General features: G+C 40.7%; 2 protein-coding genes across 2 annotated transcripts in view; one reads left to right on the forward strand and one right to left on the reverse strand.

Moving 5' to 3' along the window:
• Positions 1-1,272: 1,272 nt before the first annotated feature.
• ncdn (neurochondrin) lies at positions 1,273-7,284 on the reverse strand. The gene is made up of 8 exons (XM_031735840.2): positions 7,196-7,284; positions 6,758-6,975; positions 4,007-5,072; positions 3,432-3,601; positions 3,067-3,305; positions 2,755-2,970; positions 2,485-2,621; positions 1,273-1,792 (listed from the first exon to the last, which is right to left on the reverse strand). The coding sequence occupies exons 2-8, from the start codon at positions 6,959-6,961 to the stop codon at positions 1,371-1,373; spliced, it is 2,454 nt and encodes an 817-aa protein (XP_031591700.1). The 5' UTR covers positions 6,962-6,975; positions 7,196-7,284; the 3' UTR covers positions 1,273-1,370.
• Positions 7,285-7,663: 379 nt separating this feature from the next.
• The window catches only part of kiaa0319l (KIAA0319-like ortholog), a 34,363-nt gene continuing 21,824 nt past the window's right edge, over positions 7,664-20,202 (forward strand). The window contains exons 1-4 of the mRNA XM_039605306.1: positions 7,664-8,046; positions 10,416-11,038; positions 15,454-15,629; positions 16,595-16,701. Of these exons, the coding sequence (XP_039461240.1) occupies positions 16,608-16,701 (94 nt within the window). The 5' untranslated portion in view covers positions 7,664-8,046; positions 10,416-11,038; positions 15,454-15,629; positions 16,595-16,607. The remainder of the gene's footprint in view (positions 8,047-10,415; positions 11,039-15,453; positions 15,630-16,594; positions 16,702-20,202) is intronic.

Below are 20,202 nucleotides of genomic sequence, written 5' to 3' on the forward strand. Positions count from 1 at the left end.
CGATGCAGGAGTTTGTATGGATGAGTCAGAGAAAAGAGCCGGGTGTGAGGAGGGGGGGGGGGGGTGTTAGAAAAAAAAAAAGAGGGCGGTAGGTGACACGAGTCGAGGAGGGGGGCAACTGAAAACTTTTGTCACGGTTGGTGTGAGGACCATAGGATCAGCGGTGGAGGGGTTAAACATAGCTGACTGGTGATAATGGCACGACAAATTATTAACCTAATCAAAAATTCACTTTAATATTTAGAAATACTCCAGAATTCAAAAAATTTAATTTGCCCCACATTTCTGAGTAATAGTCCAATATCCGCTGTAGCATTTAATTCTTGTTGCTAGATGACTGATATGCGCCAAATTTCAGACTTTCAGCGTCCAGTAAAAACGTTGTCATAACTAAACACTTTGTTCTCTATACTGATGTTTTTCCACATGTTTTTGTTTTAACAGCTTCACTATAATTTAAGCCTAATTATCGAAATAACAACTAAAACTCTGGAAATGTGGATAATGGAAGAAGTTTGCCAGTAAACAAGAACTTCACCACACATTAAGTGTCATTGCGCCATCTTGTGGAAACCGACTGAATGTCTGTTCAGTGAAATAATTAAGAAAAATGTGCCTGGTATAAATGTACACCAGCCCAGTTCGCATTACACTGAACATTTGACATAATACTTAAAATTACAAGATTCTAATCAAATGATTTAAATTTAGCATTATTTTAAGTAAAGTTCATGTAATGGCCAATGCAATAATATGACTTTTGAACAGGAAATGTAAATGTTCATACCCACCTCACAATGCAGACTTGCATCATATTTAATTTATGATGCAATTACATCACAAAACTGTCCTCAAAGCAGCAGCTAGTAATAGAAAAAGCTGTAAGAGAAAAGAGCAAACCAAAAAACATAGCGTTCTCTAACAAAAATAATTCTTTATTAAAGGCATTTACATTTTCAACAGTCGCATTTAAGAAACAGCTCGTGTGCATTTTCAGGTCCTTGTGACAGGTACAGCCGTCTCTGTAAGGATTTACCTGGCTGCAGAGCTCTCAGATGTTTTCAATGATTTATGATGAAAACAAAGTAGGTCAGTCAGACAAACTGGGTACATTCAGAGAAATGTGCAGAGAAATGCATGATCCTCCTCATTTCTATTAAAACTCAAGACATTTTGGCAGACATCCCCAATTTAATACAGAAAAAAAGAAAAAAAGAAAAAAAAAAGAAAAAACAAAACACAACATCAGAGCAAAGACATTTATAACACGAGTTTGGTTTCAGCAGTTTCCCTGGTTTATTGGTTTCATTGTGCGGTTTCACTAAAAGTTCTCAATTAAAGAGTACACCGTTTCTCCAGAGCAGCTGGTTTTACTTCACTACCACCGACTTCTTCAGCTTCTTCATTTTGCTCAAAGCTCCTTCCCTGGATCTCGTCATCATGTCTCCAATTTCTTGTTTACACACCGGGCACCGCTCTGCCAGGGCACACAGAGCCTCCTCTAGCGCCTCCTGGGTCAGCTGGTCAGGTAGAGCGCTACACTGATGAAGCATGGCGAGCATGTGTCTGAGCCAACCCTCCTCTCTGATCAGGGTGGTGATTGAGGGTTGGGCATGGGCGCAGCCTCCCAGAGCCTGCAAACTCAACCTCCAGAGCTCTGCAGCGTCGTCCCAACTGTCCTCCCAGCTCAGGCTCACCTTCACTGGACCTGGACTGGAGCTCGAGTCCAGGGCGCTGCGAAGAAACCGGAGAGCTGAAGAGAGGAAACGGCGCTGGCCCGCTTCCACTGAGCCTGCAGAGAAAAGATTAGTTGAAAACTATTTCACAAATAACTAAAGTCCATTAATTAAAAAAAGAAAAAAAAAAAAAAAGAAAAAGAAGCAGAAGCAGATGAGCTTTGGGCCACATCTACCTGTGTGTGCGCAATAGTTTGTTCTGTGGGTGGTGGTTCAAAACAAAGAAAACTGCACAATGTCAACAACTCAAGGTCACTTAGGTTTGTCACCACCTTCTAGCAAAGGATTGAGATGAGAACATTTGTTGGTGAGCTTGCTAGGATTATGGTGACACAGCTTTGCCAGTCAGTGCAGTGTAATCTCTACAAACTGGTTCTGTGTATAAATAAATACAAACTGTAGGGAAGGGAAGAGATTTTGGGTGCAGCAAGCTTTTTAACTTTCGATTTGTAGGACGTGTAAAATTTACCATCTTTAGCCTTTTAAACACATTTACACTTGTAAACTATGAGCAGTGTGAACCAACACCAAGTGGAGTAATCTATCCCATGACCACTGTGGTTACACTGGAAAGCCCTGAAAAACTGGCTGTTGTTCCAGTAGCTAATAGCTTTTTAGCAGTGTGCAGATATGTTACTGCAGAATTTCTATACAGAGTGTTTCTCGATGAAATAACTTGAAGGTTACTGCCAAAATAAATTATGAAAAAATATCTATAAGAGTACAAAGAACCAAAAACCATTTTCACCTCCTTCCTTTAATCTGCCAATCATGAGTCCCAGAGTGCAGCAATTTGCTGTTAGGACCAGGAGGCGGGGCTTATTCACCAAGAGGGGGAGTGCTTCACTCAGAAGGACCTCGAGGCTTCTGAAACACAAGTCCTTTCTAGAGAACAAGAAGTTTACAGGTTTGCATTTTTAAACACAGATGGTGTGATAAGTACTACTCATAAACATTTGGCAGAGACTTAGAAACAGACTGCTTGTCACATTGATGATTATGATGATGAACCAGCTACCTGACTCTCTCTGGCTCTGTAACAGTGAAGTTGAGCAATGCAGAGCAGGCCGTCTCCATGCTGGGATCCCTTGTGGATGCTGCACTGGTTTTTCCCCTGAGGAAAGTCCAGCTCTGAGACAGGAAGTCCACCAGCAGGGCCGGAGTGTCGACATCGAGCAACACCTTCCTGGGACCTTCCTCTGCTGACAGGTGGCACAGAGCTGGGAGGAGATACCTGGGGAGGAGGAAAAAGGAAAAGAAAGGCAGTGCGACATAAGACCAGCACATTTTCTCTAAATGTTACCAATCTCCTCTCAGATATCATCTTTACCTGAGAGCCTCTCTGCCTGTCCACGCGCCCCTGTCCTCACCAATAGACATCTTGACCATCCAGTCAGCGAGGCTCTGCTCCAAGATCCCACCCTGCAGGTGGCTTCGGGTGTAGTTGATCAGAAATGGCAGGAGTCTAGTCACTTCCTCCTTAAGACAGGAAGTCTCCTCAGCCAACCATGAGCACAGAGAGCGGAATGTGGCGAAAACGAAAGGGTCGCCATAGCGGCTCGGCTCCACCTTGAATATCATGAATTAAGGAGTCATTTACTCGCAGGCCCTACACTCTGGCACAACAAAAATAATTTGGTGCACAATAAATTATCATATTTCTAGCTTATGTTAGTTTTATCATCATCTCTTCACCTGCTGCAGGAAGTACATCAAGCCAGAGAAGGCCTCCTCCAGGACCCCGAGGACCTGCCTGCTCTGCTGCAGACTGAGGGTAGAGATGGAGCTCTGAGAAGGTGCAGCAGCCTGCGGGACTCCCGGACTACAGGCCTGCTCTATGGCCGCCTCCATGATTCGGTAACAGCCTACGAGGAGGACAGTAGTTCAGATTAAATGACTGAGGTGGTTAACCTTGATGAATTAGATCTCAATACCTAGAAAATTACTTACCGAGTCAGATGATGCCTGCTTATATAATTAAACTTCAATTATACTTGTTCCCAACAAGAAACGCTGTTACATGACAACCAAAACATGCAAATGAGGACACCAAGATAACCACTTTAAATCAGCTGAGTGGACAGGTACATGCAAATCATACAGCATAAATGAGATTGTAAGTCAGCATTCAGCTCTAAGATTAAACTGAAGTAAGAAAGTTTTATATCAAGATTTTAATCACCCCCCCTTTTTTTTTTTTTTTTAAAAGAAGGGTCATCCTGGAAAACAATAATTTCCAATCAACATACTATGATGATCAAGTACACTACCTGTTATTGTGTGTTGCACCTCAGGGGTCAAATCATTACCAGGCAGTTCTTCCAAACCCATTCTGACCTCCACGCAGGCCCGGTTCACCAGTAAGCAACAGAACTTTGGAGGTCCCGCCATCTCCCAGCCATATAAATCCAGCAGGCAAGCACTGAGGACCAGGATTGGTCCAATATGTCTCGGTGTCAATTTAGCCTGCACCATGGGTCTCAGTACCTCCCATAAACGGCCCACAACTGCCTTCAGCTCCTCACTCTCCGCTGCCACTCCTGCTGGGGGCAGAAACTGCGCCAACTGACCACACATACCCAACCTGGTCTCGTCTGTGGATTCACAGAAGTCTTTGGAGAGTCTGACCAGCAGCGAGAGGAGCTCTGGAGTGTGTTTGCTCCATGCTTTGTCCTTGTTTTTACCAGAGAGGAGCAAGCCCAGCAAGGCGAGCCCCTTCTCGTGGCTGAGAGTCTGTTTCAGTTCCACCGCTTGGCACAAAGCAGAGATGGCGCCCCTGCTCAGGAGCTGCTCTGGGCCTCTGGGTAAGGCACACACAGCTGTCAAAACCAGGTAGCAGTCAGCAGCCAAGGCCGCATCAAGGCTGGAAGAGGGAGGGTTCTCCTGAGACGTTGACACTCTGCTTGCTTCACTGCCATCATCACCTTTTTGCTTGCTGCTCTCAGTCTCTTCTGCAGATTGTGCCACACTGGCAGGATTACAGTCTGGGTTTGAAATGTTTGCTGACTGGACTTCACCGTCTGGACTCTGCCCTACTTGGTGCTGTTCCCGGGCTTCCTGTTTCTGCTGGGTAAACACAGGACCGTTTACCAAGATGCCTAGCAGGAGGGGGACGGTGGCGAGGAGCTGGGGACTGGAGGCCATGTCTGGCTCTGTGCTCAGGGCAGCCAGCAAAGCCGTGCCCAGCGAAAGGAGCTCATTTGGGGGTAAGCCAGAGTTCTCGTCCCCTCTGACTGCTGTGACCAGAAGCCGAGCTGGAAGATTGAGGCCCACCGCCTCAAAGATGCGCCTCAACATGGGTTTGTCCAGTTCACTGGCTGGGCACAAGCGACTTATCTGAGGATGTGAAGAAAGAGTAGAATTAGTCTTTGTTGAGGCACAATTTAACATATAACATCACTAAAATCTGTCTACTTAAAAAAAACAAATAAATAAACAGTGTTATAGCACGCAATTTTTAATGATACTTTCATCTGTTTGCAATTCCTTGTTGTCCATTCATTCATCCGGCATGCCCTCTGTTCCAGTTCAACCTAAAGGTGTTTGATGGTGAGGGCTCTGTTCCAACCAGTCAAGTTCTTCCCCACCAAACTCATCCAATCATGCCTTTATGACACATTGCTTTCTGCACTGGGGCAGACATGCTGGAACAGAGGAACCTCGATGTTAACTAGTCCCACAAAGCTAGAAGCGTAGTTGTCCAAACCTTCTTGGTGAGCTGAACCATGAAGATCTCATTCACTGGAATGAAATACCCCAAAGCAACATCCATCCTCCAAACTTTATAGTTAGCACAATGCAGTCAGGCAAGTAACTGCTGTGGCATTTGCAAACCTAGACCAGTCCATCAGATTACTCACCACTCTGAGCCAGTTTCATGATGCGTTTTATACCCACATTTGTCAAGGCAGACACAGCAATGGCAATTTTATTTACAAAAAACCTTTCATTACACACAAACTCAATGTGGTTAACATAAATGAAAAAAAAAAAACAAAAACCCACACGTGTAGGCCTACAATGCATTAAGACAAACTTTTCAAAGAAAATAACTTTTGTAAAAAAAAAAAAAAAAAAAAAAAAAAAATTAACTGTAAGCCTGTGAGAATAAAAAAGGTTTTGAGTTTGTTTTTGGAATGTAGACATAGCTGGAAATGAATTTAAAATTCCACCTTAAAGGGAGAGTCAATGAAGTTTCTTCAATATTCTACATGTACTTTGATGTACATGTAATGACTGCTGGTGCATTGTGAAATTTGAAAGCTGAAATCTCCTACTGATGGTTTGATAGTCTTGCAAACTGAGCATTACAGCAGGCCATCGTGCTAGATATAAATGCATGGACCAATTTCTCAGAAAGTTTGAGAAAATGTAATCAACAGTTAGAAAATGAAGTGGGAGAAAGCCGTTCTGGAGACCTTATGGATATGATTATCAATATGTTGATCACTGTCCAAAATAATGCCAAGACTCCTGATTTGCTTGGAGTACACTTTGGAGTAACAACAAATATAAATGTCTTGTTTCTGTTCAGTTCTATAAAAGAATAGTTAGATATCCAGCGGTTAATGTCATCAGTGCAGCTCAGTTTGTGAACAGGGGCTAGATTAGAGGGAAAGTACAACTGTGTACCATCTGTATAAGAATGAAAGGTATTATAATTCTTTATGACAGTACCAAGAAGAAGCTTTAAAGCTTTAGGTTAAAGCCAAGAACAGACCTTTGAGAAAACACTGTTTCAGTTTTTAATTGGCTGGTTTCGTAATTTTACACACCTGTGACGATGAGACTGAAAATTCAAACGATTAGGAGGTATTTATATAAAAAAAAAAAAAAAAAAAAGGAACAACATACAACTGGCTGCTCAGACCAAGAAAAGCTCCCTTAAGTTTTTAGTTTCAATCATTTTGGGGAAGCTTAATCCCCAAATAGCTGAAAATCAATTTTAAAATAGTTTTATATCAACTCCTTTAACAATATTCACGTTTTTATCTCGATTCGTAAATTAAACAAATACTTACCAGAAGAAGAGCAGCCAACGTCTGACTGTCGTTTTTAGCGTGCTTCAGCGCATGCACACACCTCTCCAAGACGCCTCTCTGGGCATCAGTCAAACCGCCTTTTACATCCCCTTCTGAGCCTCCTCCACCTTCACCTCCTCCCTGCTCCTCTTTTCCAGGAGACTGGCTGTTCACGGTGGGTGTAAAGTCAGCACTGTCAGCCATTATGACCCCGGTAACTATGCGACCGAGAGAGACATAAAGAGGAGAAAAACTTTTTCAATGAATTTCCAATCAGTCTTTCAAGCACTGATTGCAAGAAACCGCAGCGCCACATCGCTGGGCTAACGGGAGTAGTCCAATTTACTGGCTGTCAGTTGTCCCGCTAATGGCTGACAAAAATTGTACATGTATATAAATTTAAAATTTGAACAGGTGAACGTTAACAATGCAACTTACTTTGTTGACAACCCTCTTGCACGCCGCAACTGCTCGTGCTCACTCCCCCCGGAAACACACTGTCAAGCTAAAGATGTCACGAGCCAATAAAAAGGCTCGAAGAAAATCAGGCAACCAATCATAACGCGGATTGTTGGAAGGCGACACCGCCATTTTAGCCCGTGTCGTAACGTCAGATAAACGAGGTTATCCAGCTTTATCATTTTAATTTTATTTTTAAAAAAACGTTATTAATTTTTTAATATAAAAGAGAAAAAGTTTATTAGCACTCATTGAGTTGAGCATTTACATTTTTAAACAGCTCCTCGTTAGGAGGCGTAAACCGGAACTAGCTGGATGCACGTTGAACGTTTTCAGCTTAAGACAACAAATTAATTTAATTTGTATTCTACGTGAAATGATGAATAAATACGGAGTTTTCATTATGCACCAAAAATCCACGTGTAAATAAATAAATAATTAAAAAAATAGAAAATGATAAAAATAACAACTGGTTAAAAAAGAAAAATTAAGAATAATCTGTATCGCAAGAAATAAAATGGGCTCATATCCAGGTTCTTAAAACTATATAGCTATTTAGTTAGGATTTTCGGTTTTACTTACAGATGTAACACGCTAAACTGCTCTGACTAACCATCGCATAACTGCTGTTTTCACTGCCTACTTTGTTTTGAAAATCTCACCACCGGAACCCTTCGTGAAAGGCACTGTATTGACAGTCAAGCACTCACTCACAGCATATCAGCTGTATCAGCGAGAGGAGTACTGACCTAATTTGGAGAGCAGGGGACAACAAGAGACTACACATCGGGACGAGCAGCTGAAGAGAAAGTCTACCATTTTCTGTTTGTGTAAGTCCGTGCACGCATTCTCTCTCTTGTGTTACTGGGGGCAGTTGCCGTTAAAACGCATTGTGTAGGGTCCGATGAGAGATGTCAGCAGCTGTTAGCCTCAAGGTGCCTTGGATGCGAGTGATCCCGGGATTAAACAGGTGAAATACCTTACGGTGCGCTACTTCAACCTTCCAGTGTCAGTGCTTGGACGTCGACATGCCTTGTAAAAACATAACATCTGCTAAATGCGCGCAAGTGGCACTTGGGTTAATACATCAACCCCCCCACACAGTTGTTTATAATATTATGACAGTGCAGCAGACTGTGCTGTGGGCAGATACTGGCCTGTGTTGAATTATCTGACAGCTGAACACGTCCTGTCCTGTCTTGAGTAAATCCTAAGCGATTTTTCAGTTTCGCAAGATACATAATGCACGAGCCCACCATTTTGTCTTAATAGTATGAGGGTTTTTTTTTTTTTTTTTTGGCTTTTGTGTTTTTTTCCAGTGCGTTTACTCATGCGTCTCATTTGACTTGACAGACTTTAATTCATATAGTCAAACATGCAACAATTTGCGCTTTAAGCAGTCCATTACGGGCTGCACGGGAATAAGAAGAGACAAGAGTGGAGCTTAGTCAGCAAATCAGGGTTATTTTGTTTGTTTTATCAGTCATTTAGTTGACAAAATAAAATAGGCCAACAGAGGCTGAAGTGATGTTCTTTATTTAGTCCCTCTACGTTTCATCTCTGATATGAAACTGGCAGATACTGAACGTTTTTTATTTAGTGAGGCAAATACTTGGTGTTATGAAATTACTAAGAATGACTTTTAGTTGTTGTTGTTGTTGTTGTTATCATAACAGGAATACAAATTTGATTTGACAAACAGAAAAATATAGATTTTAAAAAAGAATGATTAAAATGTGTACACATATGAATAAAAAAACAAGAACAGGCAACATAGACCATAAACAAAATAACTGGAAGCAGATAACCGGACAGTAAAAAGATGTCACTGATGAGAAGACATAAAAGGCAAATTGAAAAGTACTAAAAGAATTTTTTTAAGGAGATGTGCAAGCCTTCTCTCCTCAGGCAGGTCACTCCAAAGCCAAGGGGACCTGATGACAAAACCATTAGATTTAAATCTAAGGAGCAACCAAGAGCAACCCCCTTTGAGAATCTGAGTCTGCAGCCTGGCTCAAACGGGGGTCAAAATTTCTGCTATGTAACTTGAGACCCAGACCCAGATGTACTTTAGAAGTGAATCTAGTTTCAGTTGCTCCGTTTAAAATACATAATGATTTCACGGAAATCCTATGAGTCCTTGCAAATGGCACACGTTTGTTACCCACACCTTTGTACTTCTTTGACCTGTGACTAATAATAATAATAATAATAATAATAATAATAGTAATAATAATAATAATAATAATAATGACTTGGGAGAGCTGAAACCAAGTTTAACTTGAACTAGAATAATGTGAAGAGAAAATTATGGAATATGATCCAAAGCATACAACATTATCTGTCTAACATGGTGGAGGCAGTGTTGTGGCATTGGTGTGTATGGCTGTGGAACAAAGTCACCAGTGTTCCCTGATGATGTGACTGCACAGCGCAAACTGAAAATGATTTAAAGCAAACTGAAAAAGCAATCCAAGAGTTTCTCAAGGAAAAGAAATGGGATATTCATCAATGGCCGAATCGGTCACTTGATCTGAACCCAACGGAGTACGCTTTTTCCATTGTCAAACACAAACAAGCAGCAAGTGAAGGTGGCTGTAATAGACATCTGATGGAGTAACTCAAGCAAGGAAACCCAACATTTGGTGATGCCCATGGGTTTAGACCTCAGGCAAAGTTTTTTTTTTTCATAAAGGTATTAAAAAGAGTCTTTCAATTTATGTTCATTAATTTTGAATCTCATAATTTGGGGGACTGTGTATAGCAGTCGCTGTAATTCTTAAAAAGTACATGTAAAATTTTTATAAAGCTCTTTGAGTTAAAGCTGAACGTCAGCACTTCAGTCACATATTGATTGATTTGCAATCCACTGTGATTGGGGCAGAACTACAAACTGTGTTTGTCCCAAACATTATGGAAGGCGCTGTATATGCAATAAGTGAGAAAACCCAAAACCAAGATCTAGGCTAACAGTAATGTTTAAAGTGAGTTAAAGACTAATGTGATGTATTCATACTTTCTTTTGAGTCTTCCATTTTTAATCTTGTTTTAGGATTAGTGTAGTTATTGCTCTAAGGATATTTGTAGAGTTGTCAGAACAAAATAAGCAGTTTGTCATGATTATTCATTTTATTTATTTATTTCCTGGGTATGCTGCCTGAAAGAGAAATAAAAACTTGATTTTCCTTCCCTGTGGCAGCTGGAGGAAGCTGTGCGTGGGACAGAGAAAAGCTACATCAGCCTGTCTGCGGAGAAGCCGATGCAGAGCTGACTGCTCCTGCTGAGAGAGGAAGAGGAGGAAGAAACAAGTCAAAGGGAGAGAATTTGCCAGATGTAAGAGGAGGAGAGAGAGAGAGAAGGAGAAAGAGAGAGGGCGGGCGAGGGTTTCGGTGACAGAGATCATTGTTCTGGAACAAACCCCTCATGGGTGAACTGGCCATTAAAAAGTCAGTAATGGCCAAGCTGTCATCAGCCTAGGTGACCGTGTGCACCTGAGCGTTACTGCTGCAGCACAGTGAAAGTCACCACGTGCCTCAGGGCAGCTGCTGCATGTTTGTTTTTTTTAAAAAAATCCACGCTGTCCAGGCTGCCGGATCCTAACTGAATCCTGCCCATTTTCTGCACTGGATCATTTTCACCTGGAGCTTTTTCCCCTTTTGGGCGTTCACCAGGGAGAGAAAAATAAGCAAAAGCGGGATACGGAGCAGTTTGGATATTTGGACAGACTGAGCCAGTGACTACAGCAGAGAAAGAGACTGCTCGGTGCTCCAGTGTCACGTGCAGGAATGCAGATTTGAATAAGGAATCAGACCAGCAATACAGGTTTGATACTACCACGTTTTCCTTTTAAAAAATGCAGTAAGTAACATAGTTGTAGGTTTGCCTCAAGAAAACAGTGCTGTTTAAACTTTTAATGCTTACCTTTGTTTAAATAAGATCATTATCAGTTTAGTAAAAGCATCAGGACATTTTTAACAGTGCCTTACACAAACATTACTTCTTTCTCTCAAACTATATTTTCTGTTTATTCAATTTTTTTTAAACCAACAAAGTAGTAACTCTGCAGAGGTTGGCACCGATGGCACAGGCTAATTACTAATGTGGAGGATTAGGGATGTGTTTCCAGCCATATGGCTACAGCATCTAGCTAACCTCTTTAGAGTGTGATCACAACAGATGGATATGAAAGCTTGATTTATTACTATATTGCCCCACAGTAGTTTCCTGGTGAGGCCATGTTGAGAAGAGGCCTGGCCGTGCCTTAAACATTGTGTTTCAGGAGCTTTGGTATTTATTTGACAGGGACCATGCACAAAAACACTGACCTCACAAAACAAAGCATGCTTCATACCTAATTTCCATATACAGTCCCCCAAGGATGGCAAACACAATATTGACTAATCCAGCAGTTGAGGTGGGCTCGAATCCAACTTGGAAGGGACCTTAGGGCACACCCAGGACACACTGGAGTGATTATATCTCGGCTGGCATGGAAACTGTTATCTGGGTATCTCTGCTTAGACTTTTGCCAGCTGTTTCCTGCTGCTTATCCAGCAGAAGGAAGTAGGTGGATGTTTGTATACATGGACCAACTTATCCAACTTAACAGTGAGGATGAACCTAGCCGAGCTGTCACAAGGCAAGAGACGTGGTACATCCTGTCTCACATCCACACTTATGGCCATGATGAATTAACCTAAAGAATGCTCAGGACTGGCCTGGAGGTTTAAACTTGTAACTTCTTCCTGGGGGACACCAGTGTTGCCCCAAGATTGGAGATACCAGATACAACTTAAAAATATATATACATACGTACCCTCCAGCCCACTCCCACACACAAATACATACACACTGTAAAACCTTCCTATATACGCCCCCCTCATCCAATATTCAGGATGTTCCATCAGTGTATATAAACCTATTATACAATGAGGGTATTATAGGGTAATCTTAGCATCACTGGTTACCTACAAGCTTTTTTTGCATCATGAGAAAAACGTATACAAATCTGCACCAAACTGTAAGGGAGCTTTTCCCATTCATTTCTTAAATGAAAACCATTTTGCCATAGCAGAACGTCTTTTAGGAACTTCACGTCCACGTTTCCCTTGAAGCTCTGCTCATCTCTTATCATCTGATATGCACACAGAGGTCATTGCAGTGGTGGAGGTGCAGTAATTTTGATATATTTTACAGACAAGAACATCAGAGTACAAGATTAGGCTTTCATAACTGAACATTTTGTACCTACTGAGGATATGGTGGTGATACTGCTGTGGTTTCCTTATAGAAATGTTAAGGAAATTGGTTTTAAAGTTGTCGCACTGTCTTGACACTAGCAATAGACACAATAGTTGATAAAAGAAAGTATCATTACGTTCAGCCCTGATGTTCCCAACATATCTGAAGATTACTGTGTAGTGTTTCAGTGTGCTACTGTTCATGCTTAACCTTACTTTTACTATTTCTGCTGCAATAACCTAAAGGGAACCATGTGTACTAACCCAGCGGTTAAGTATTGTGCATTCTCAGACTTTTATCTTTGCATCAGACGAAAACCACAGAACCTGAACAACATGAGGTTAACACCTTCCCTTTGAGCAGCACAGTAATCGGAGTCTTGCCTCTTTTTTGGTGACTCAATTAGTAATTACTCTGGAGGTAAACATGAAACCAAAAGCTTCCTCCTCACACTTCCTGCACAAGTGGATATTAAAGATTAGGAGTTACTGAGGGGTCCCGAAGGCCTGTGACTAAGGGTATTTGTAGCTTGAATTTTGGGTCATGGTTTTGTTCTTTTTTTTACAACAGGAGGGCATACTATGAAGCAAGATTACTGGCTTACCAAGCTATGTCAAGTTTAAAGTCAGAGTTGTCTGTCTCTTCTTTTACCTGGTTAAATCACCATGGTAACTTATGCTGAACACATGACCTAGTAAGGAGCAGGTTATGCTTTGACTTTCACTTTAGAATCAGCTTGAAATACCACATTTATGCTTAATCTTTTGTTTGCAACATGATTTCGAAGCAGCACAGATTCTCTGCTGGGGTGACTGTGTTTTATATGTGCAGCCTTTTAAGACGTACCTTACTAACGCCACTGAATCAAACTCAAATTGTCACGGGAAGGCGCATGTATTAAATGTTTTTATTCTCAAATCTAATCTGCTGTTAAGTCTCTGTAACTGCAGTTACTAGAACAACAGCACACATACCAAGAATACCTATCCAATCAGTAACATTAATTTGAATTAATGTTCACTGAATTTCCTTGATCTGCCAACAAAACAATGCGATTTCCACATCTCCTTCCTTATGCTGTGGGACAGGAACACTTAATGTTTAGCTATAACCAGTTTAAAGCAAAACAGAGAGAGCACTCAGTGATCAAATAATTAACTTGAATTAAAATGTTGACGTTACTACTCTAAAATGGTAAATGGTAAATGGCCTGTATTTGTATAGCGCTTTCTAGTCCCTAAGGACCCCAAAGCGCTTTACACAACCTGTCATCCACCCATTCACGCACACATTCACACACTGGTGATGGCAAGCTACATTGTAGCCACAGCCACCCTGGGGCGCACTGACAGAGGCGAGGCTGCCGGACACTGGCGCCACCGGGCCCTCTGACCACCACCAGTAGTCAACGGGTGAAGTGTCTTGCCCAAGGACACAACGACCGAGACTGTCCGAGCCGGGGCTCAAACCGGCAACCTTCCGATTACAAGGCGAACTCCCAACTCTTGAGCCACAATCGCCCTAATATTAGTGATTTTATGCAGCATTAAGCTATTACCTTCAATGAAACTTCGTTGCATAATTTTTAATGTTCTTTTATCACTATCTTCATCTGAGAAATTGTCTGAATGGAGTAGGTGGCACTCAGGGATCATTTTGTGTGGAAGAAGAATCCAGAATCATACATCATTATTGGAAATAAATAAATAATGTGCTTAGTGCCAGTTTAGTCAGTACCTGAAGGATTTTTAAATATTACAACTTCCACTAGACTGGCAGAATTTAACCAGGCTTTGGGAGCGCTACATGACATCACAGTATGAGATGATGCAACAGCAATTTGTCTCTCTTTAAAGAATTGTTTTAACCCTACGTGTTTCTCTGTCCTAATCATAGATTACCATATGATACCTTGTTTTTATATATCTGGTGTTAATACCTTTTAATGTATTGTACTGATAAAATTGTCTCTCAGAAAAGATCAATGTGATTTCTGCAGGTTGTTGGTTTAGACGGGTCCTAAATGAAGAAAACGACAAAAAAATGTCTGTTGTTCCAAATAACAAGACCTTTTATCACTTACAATCCTCTTTAGTTAACAAACTGGATTCCTTGACTTTGTTCTTCAAAAAGTATAAATAAAAATCTGTATAGTTCAGCATGATTCAGGCCTCTGTAGCCTCCCTGGAATTGAGCAACCTTTTCTTGGCCTGAGTTGAACAACAAATGACCAGTGAGAGGGCCAGTGAAGACTCTAGTCATGCACTAAACTTTTCCCCCTTTTGGCATGAAGCAATTTTCTAGTTATTCCCAGATATTAACCAGTGTCTACTTTCATGTTGCTAAAGATTTGCATAACTCATAATGTTATCAAGTCTGCCTTTAGGCATACAGGAGTAAAGACCTGTTGTATAACTTCAGAAATTTGTTTATGATTCATTTTCCTGTTTCAATTCTGCATAGTTACAAGGACATAGCCCAAAACTGTGTGAATCATTTTACACCTCCTTAAGTGTTGCTGTCAACAGGATATTGACAGAATTGCTGTGTTAGTTACACCCTCAAACCGATGACAGACAGAAAGAGGCAGACAGAAAATTCCTAGTAAGTGAAATCTGTTGTGTATTTATGGCCTTAACTTTGTGGCTTGTTTGTCTGTTCTCTTTTGCAGAAAAGGCCAAAAACAATGAAACGTCCATACAGTTTCAGTGAAGGTGCCTTTTCTTTAGTTTCTCAGCACAGTATCTCTGGGTAAACAGTCTCATTTTCATTAGCTTTTCTTATCAGATTTAGAAATTACAGACTTAAAATTCTTCACTGTGCTCCTCTAAAAAGCTGAGGCAGTGTTGGACATAAGCAATCAAAGAAGAGAAGACACAAGACCTGAATAATTTAGAATGCAGATGAAATTTCAGAATATGTAATCGTGTATGTCCACATCCATGTCATGTGAAAGATATTGAATGATTAACAGCTGAATTCATTTCTCTTTCTAGCCTAGTGTTGGAGCAGCTGAGCCTGTGAAGGCCCCTGAGGCGGCCATGTTGGATCTCTTCGTCAGAGTGCTGGTGTTGGCCCGTCTTCACCTGTCACCTCACAGCACCTTGCTGCCAACCTAACTCCTCACTCCTTTCTTCCTTCACCTTTCTTCCACTGCTGGATTGGGGGAAAGGTAAATCTGACAGTTTTTGGTTTCTTTTGGGTTTTTTGGAGCTATACTTGTTTTGTTTTTTTGTTTGTTTGCTGGGTTTTTTTCTTTTCTTAGATAACTGTTGACTATTTGTGATTCTGGTTCTGTATTGATTTGGGCAAACATAGTGAGTCAGACATCAGCTCTTGTCTAAAGATAAGAAAGAGAAGAAACTTGGGAAATTACTGTGCTACAGTAGCAAATTAAATAGAAAACACCAAAAATGTGGAGTCCAGTGAATCAAAATCTTTGTAGGTGTATTGTCAGCAGAGCTGAAACAGATGTTGGACTAAGCATTCAGCTGTATGTGCAGTTAGTGGTGCAGAGGGCAGTCTGAATCCATTAAATAGCCTTATCCATTCAGCACAGTTATTTGGATGACCTCTGCGTCAGCTGCTTAGAAGAATCCAAACAGTGAGTTGCACTTAATTGATGATTATACAATGATTAATTCTCTTGTCAAATAAAACAGATACATAGTAACAACTGTTAGCAGTTCAGTATTTAGGCCACAGAACTTTAGACAAATGTGCAGGATTATACCACAAGCAAGCATTTCACCTTTGGAAAATCACAAAGAACAAGAACAAAATCAATGTGATAAGGTCATTTAAAATAGCAACAGTGTGAGCGTTGGATTTGGGAATTAAAAAAGTTGAGGTATATCCACTGGATACAATGAAAAGGCTATAATTTACCTTTTTAAAATAAAAAGAGTGATTTTATTTATCCCACACTGTCTGACAAAATCCAGTATACTCTTTCAACTTGAAAGAGTATACTTTAATGGAGTACAACCCTCCATTAAAGCTGTGAAATGATAAATGATGGAGTAAAAATTAAAAAGCATAGACATTTGACCAAAATTCTTTGTTTTGTGGGAGTCAACCATGTTAGCATATGCACTGACTGAGCTGCATTTAACTCTTCCTCTGTCTGCTTCCCAGGTCCTTGTAGAAAATGTCCTATGCACACCACAAGCTGCTCACCTGGTGCTTACCTCACCTCCTCCTCCTACCGCTGACCTACCTCTGGCTCCTGGCTCTTCCCACAGGTAAAATAAACCAAACATCACCCTGGACTCAAAAAGCACATGGCGTGACACTGATAAAGAGAAACATGTGTGCGTGTTTCGCTTCCAGCACTCATCTTTACACGCCTTTGATTACTCAGGGTGGGTCTACATCCTTCTTAGTGTTATTATGATGCTAGGGTACTTTTAGCTTGGTTGGTGTTTACTGTCCCTGTAATCTTAGGCTGAGAGATGGACGACTGTTGGCATCCCTACTGTGTGAGTTCTTTCTGATGCCACTCTGCTCAGTGGGTTACAGTGTGAAAGAGGACAATAGAGGCTCTGTGAGTAGACATAGTGTGTGTGTGTGTGTGTGTGTGTGTGTGTGTGTGTGTGTGTGTGTGTGTGTTGAGTGGTGGGAGACAGAAGAAAAGAGGACAAGGGGTAGGATGACTAAACAGAGGCCAAAGGGGGGTCCTTCCTTTCTCAGACAAACCACAGAGCCTTTGTGTGTTTTCATATGAGGTAAAATCCGTTTTTTCCAGACTTGAGTTACACTGATGCACCACAAAGTCACCCTTGCCTCCCGTGTTGCTATGGTAGCAGTAGTTGCCGGTTGCTGTAGCAGGGTCTGATATGATCTGATGAACTGTGTTTTTGTTTGTTTTTGCTTTTGATGCTACCGTAATATATTAATAGACATGCCAAGCTTTCACTCAGTCAGTGCACACTCAGCTGAATGTTATCTTATAAACATGTAGAAACATTGTTTCCTGTTTTTGCAGAGCACTGGATTTTAGAAAAGGGTAGTTATTATAGTTCTCAGCATTTTATGAATGTGCTTATTTTTTTCATGAAAGGTCCTGTTACCTTTAGGTGTTTTACATTCTTTAATTACCTCTATATATGACAGTTTTCATTGTAAGTGGTGGAGTAAAAAAAAAAAAAAAGGCATCTAACTCAAATGATCAACCAGTGTTATTTGCACATAGTTGGCATTCTTGGCAAAGAACCAAATTTAAATTGTCTCAACAATATATCACTTTGTTACTAGATAATTAAATGGATACTTTGATCCCACAAAGAAAATTGTTTTGTTACAGCAGCGTGATAAAGAGTAAAAATAGTACAGTCTACAGTAAAAAAGTGAATAATACAGATAAAATAGTGCCACTGGATGACCTTATAATATGAGATAATACAAATACAACAGTGATTAAAAACAAAAAAAAAAAAGTATAAATGAAGTTAGTTAAAAGTATAAAAAGTAAGACTGACATTGTGTAAGAGGGAAGTGGAAATTGCATTAATAAATAATATGTACACTAAAAATCTAAAAACAGAAGCGGACACTAGAAGCCTGATGCAACTGGGGAAACTGGGGGGAAAAAGGGCCAAGTTATGCCAAATGACACAAAAACTGAACTGTAAATCAGTGACAACAAGTCTCATGGAGTGATAAATCCAAATTTGACACTTTTGGTTCAAATTGCCATCAGGATTTACAACGTAGGTCAAGAGAGAGGTACGACACCCATCTGTGGATCACAAGGGTGTGTCATGATTTGTGGCTGCATTTCTGCCAGTGATGCTGGGGATCTAGATTTTGTTCTGACATGCAGTACCATCTGGAAAGCATCTGATTGACAACTGCTTCATTTTTTAGCATGACAAGGATCGTAAACACACTGCTAATGTTGTCAAATACATAGACCGGCCTACCCAGTGCAATTGAACAACAGGCAGCCAAAATCCAAAAGAGTTTTGAATGACCTTCAAGAAGCCTGGAGTACTATTCCTGAAGACAAGTTAAAGAAATTACGAGAAAACCTGCCTAACAGAGTTCATGCTGTGTTGAAGAATAAATGTGGGCATTCTAAATATTGACTTTCAATCTCAAAAGAATTGTACAAACTGTTTTTGCCTCATATACTTTATTTTCATACTTTTGCACAGTACTGTAGATTCTCTGCTGAAAGAATCCATTAAGGTGTAGCATACTAACACCACTGAATGAAGCCTGGTCATCACAAACTGTATGTGTTGCATTTTTCACTGGAAATTGCAGTTAGTAATGGAGATTGCATATCCACATGCTTTTATTCTTGGCCCTAATCAACCATTTGAAAATTGGTCAGTCTATTTGAAAGCTGGTTACCAGGAATATTCAATCACTAAAAATGATTTCACTTTAATCTGGCTGCAAACTAAAGTGATTTCCATGTCTTTGTCATTGGGCTGTGGGACTGTGTAAGACCTGAGCACACAGCGTAATCTGTAATACTTAAAAAATGATCCAGTTTAAATTTTCAGACCTCTAATGTGCACCTGGCTGTCACATTAGAAGTACATGGCAGCATCTTTTACGTAAGCACACACAGCCTGAAGCGGAAAGCATGGCTTAACAAAGAAAGTTGATTAGCTTAAGCCATCCACTGCAAAGAGAGCCTGACTGTGTTGAATTTGCAGCTTAGTGCACTGCTCACAAACAAAATCTTATGGACCGTAACTTTTAAAATGCCAGCTGGTGTGAACATGAGCCTTAAAAGCATCACAGAAGATAGCATTAAACACAGCGTGTAACAAATTTAGTGATATGGACATTCACATTAAGTGTGCGCAGTTGACCTCAGTAAATAGGAGCAGGTTTGAATTATGTCTTTGAGTGGTGTGCCTCGAAATATTTCTTGTATATCACAAATATATTTTGGTATGGTACGGGACTGCTCATGAGTGTTTACTGAATAAGATCAGTGACAGAAAAACATTTAGTTGTCTCTTTATCATGTGTTGTACTCTGCAGGCGGAGGCTTATAAACAGAGGCCACTAAGCATAGTACAGTAACCACTTCGTGTGCTTTATTCATTAACAAACCTTTGCAGAGGAATGCTGTGGGTTGCAGATAAATTACACAAGCGTGTATGTGTGTGTTTGATCTGCTGCAGCAGTGAAAAACTTACAAGACAAGATTTAAAAAGCATTTTTATTATGTTGTATTGCCGCTTTCTTAGTTCACAGTGACTTAGCTGTACCATTTTCATTGCTCATTTGGCCTCTTTGTGCTGGTGACATATAAATTCCCTTTGCTCCCTCTCTTACTTTAACAGTCTGTGGTATTTTAAGGGTTGTGCCCTTTTATTGTACCTGGCTGCACAGTAAACCGCTTGTCAACGATAATGGATGGACACACACACACACACACACACACACACACACACACACACACACACACACACACACACACACACACACACACACACACAGGGCAGCTAATCAGCTCACCATGTTGCTGATATTAGTCTGATAATGTCTGGCTCAGAGGGCAGACTTTAGTTTGTACTGAACACTGTGCTTTGGTTTTTAATCAGCGTCCTGTTTTGTCAGGGAAAATCCGCACTTCCTCTCTCTGCTGTTGCCTTGGCTGGCTCCTCAAACTGCTGCCTGTCGACTTTTCTGAGAAATGTTCAGTCAAAGCTGAATCTGAAAGTCTCAGTAGCTGTGGCTGGAAGCCATTTCCTTTTCCCCTTTTTTAACAATGCTGT

The sequence above is a fragment of the Oreochromis aureus genome, linkage group 22, assembly GCF_013358895.1.
Source record: "Oreochromis aureus strain Israel breed Guangdong linkage group 22, ZZ_aureus, whole genome shotgun sequence".
Taxonomy (NCBI): Eukaryota; Metazoa; Chordata; class Actinopteri; order Cichliformes; family Cichlidae; genus Oreochromis; species Oreochromis aureus.

What these genes read in the sequence shown, in the direction of transcription:
- ncdn (XM_031735840.2), bottom strand. Translation starts at nt 6,961, where the DNA reads ATGGCTGACAGTGCTGACTTTACACCCACCGTGAACAGCCAGTCTCCT. An exon ending in TGATGTACTTCCTGCAGCAG is followed by an intron (nt 3,306 to 3,431) that starts GTGAAGAGATGA and finishes ATGATATTCAAG; the next exon opens with GTGGAGCCGAGCCGCTATGG. An exon ending in ACAGAGCCAGAGAGAGTCAG is followed by an intron (nt 2,622 to 2,754) that starts GTAGCTGGTTCA and finishes CTTGTTCTCTAG; the next exon opens with AAAGGACTTGTGTTTCAGAA.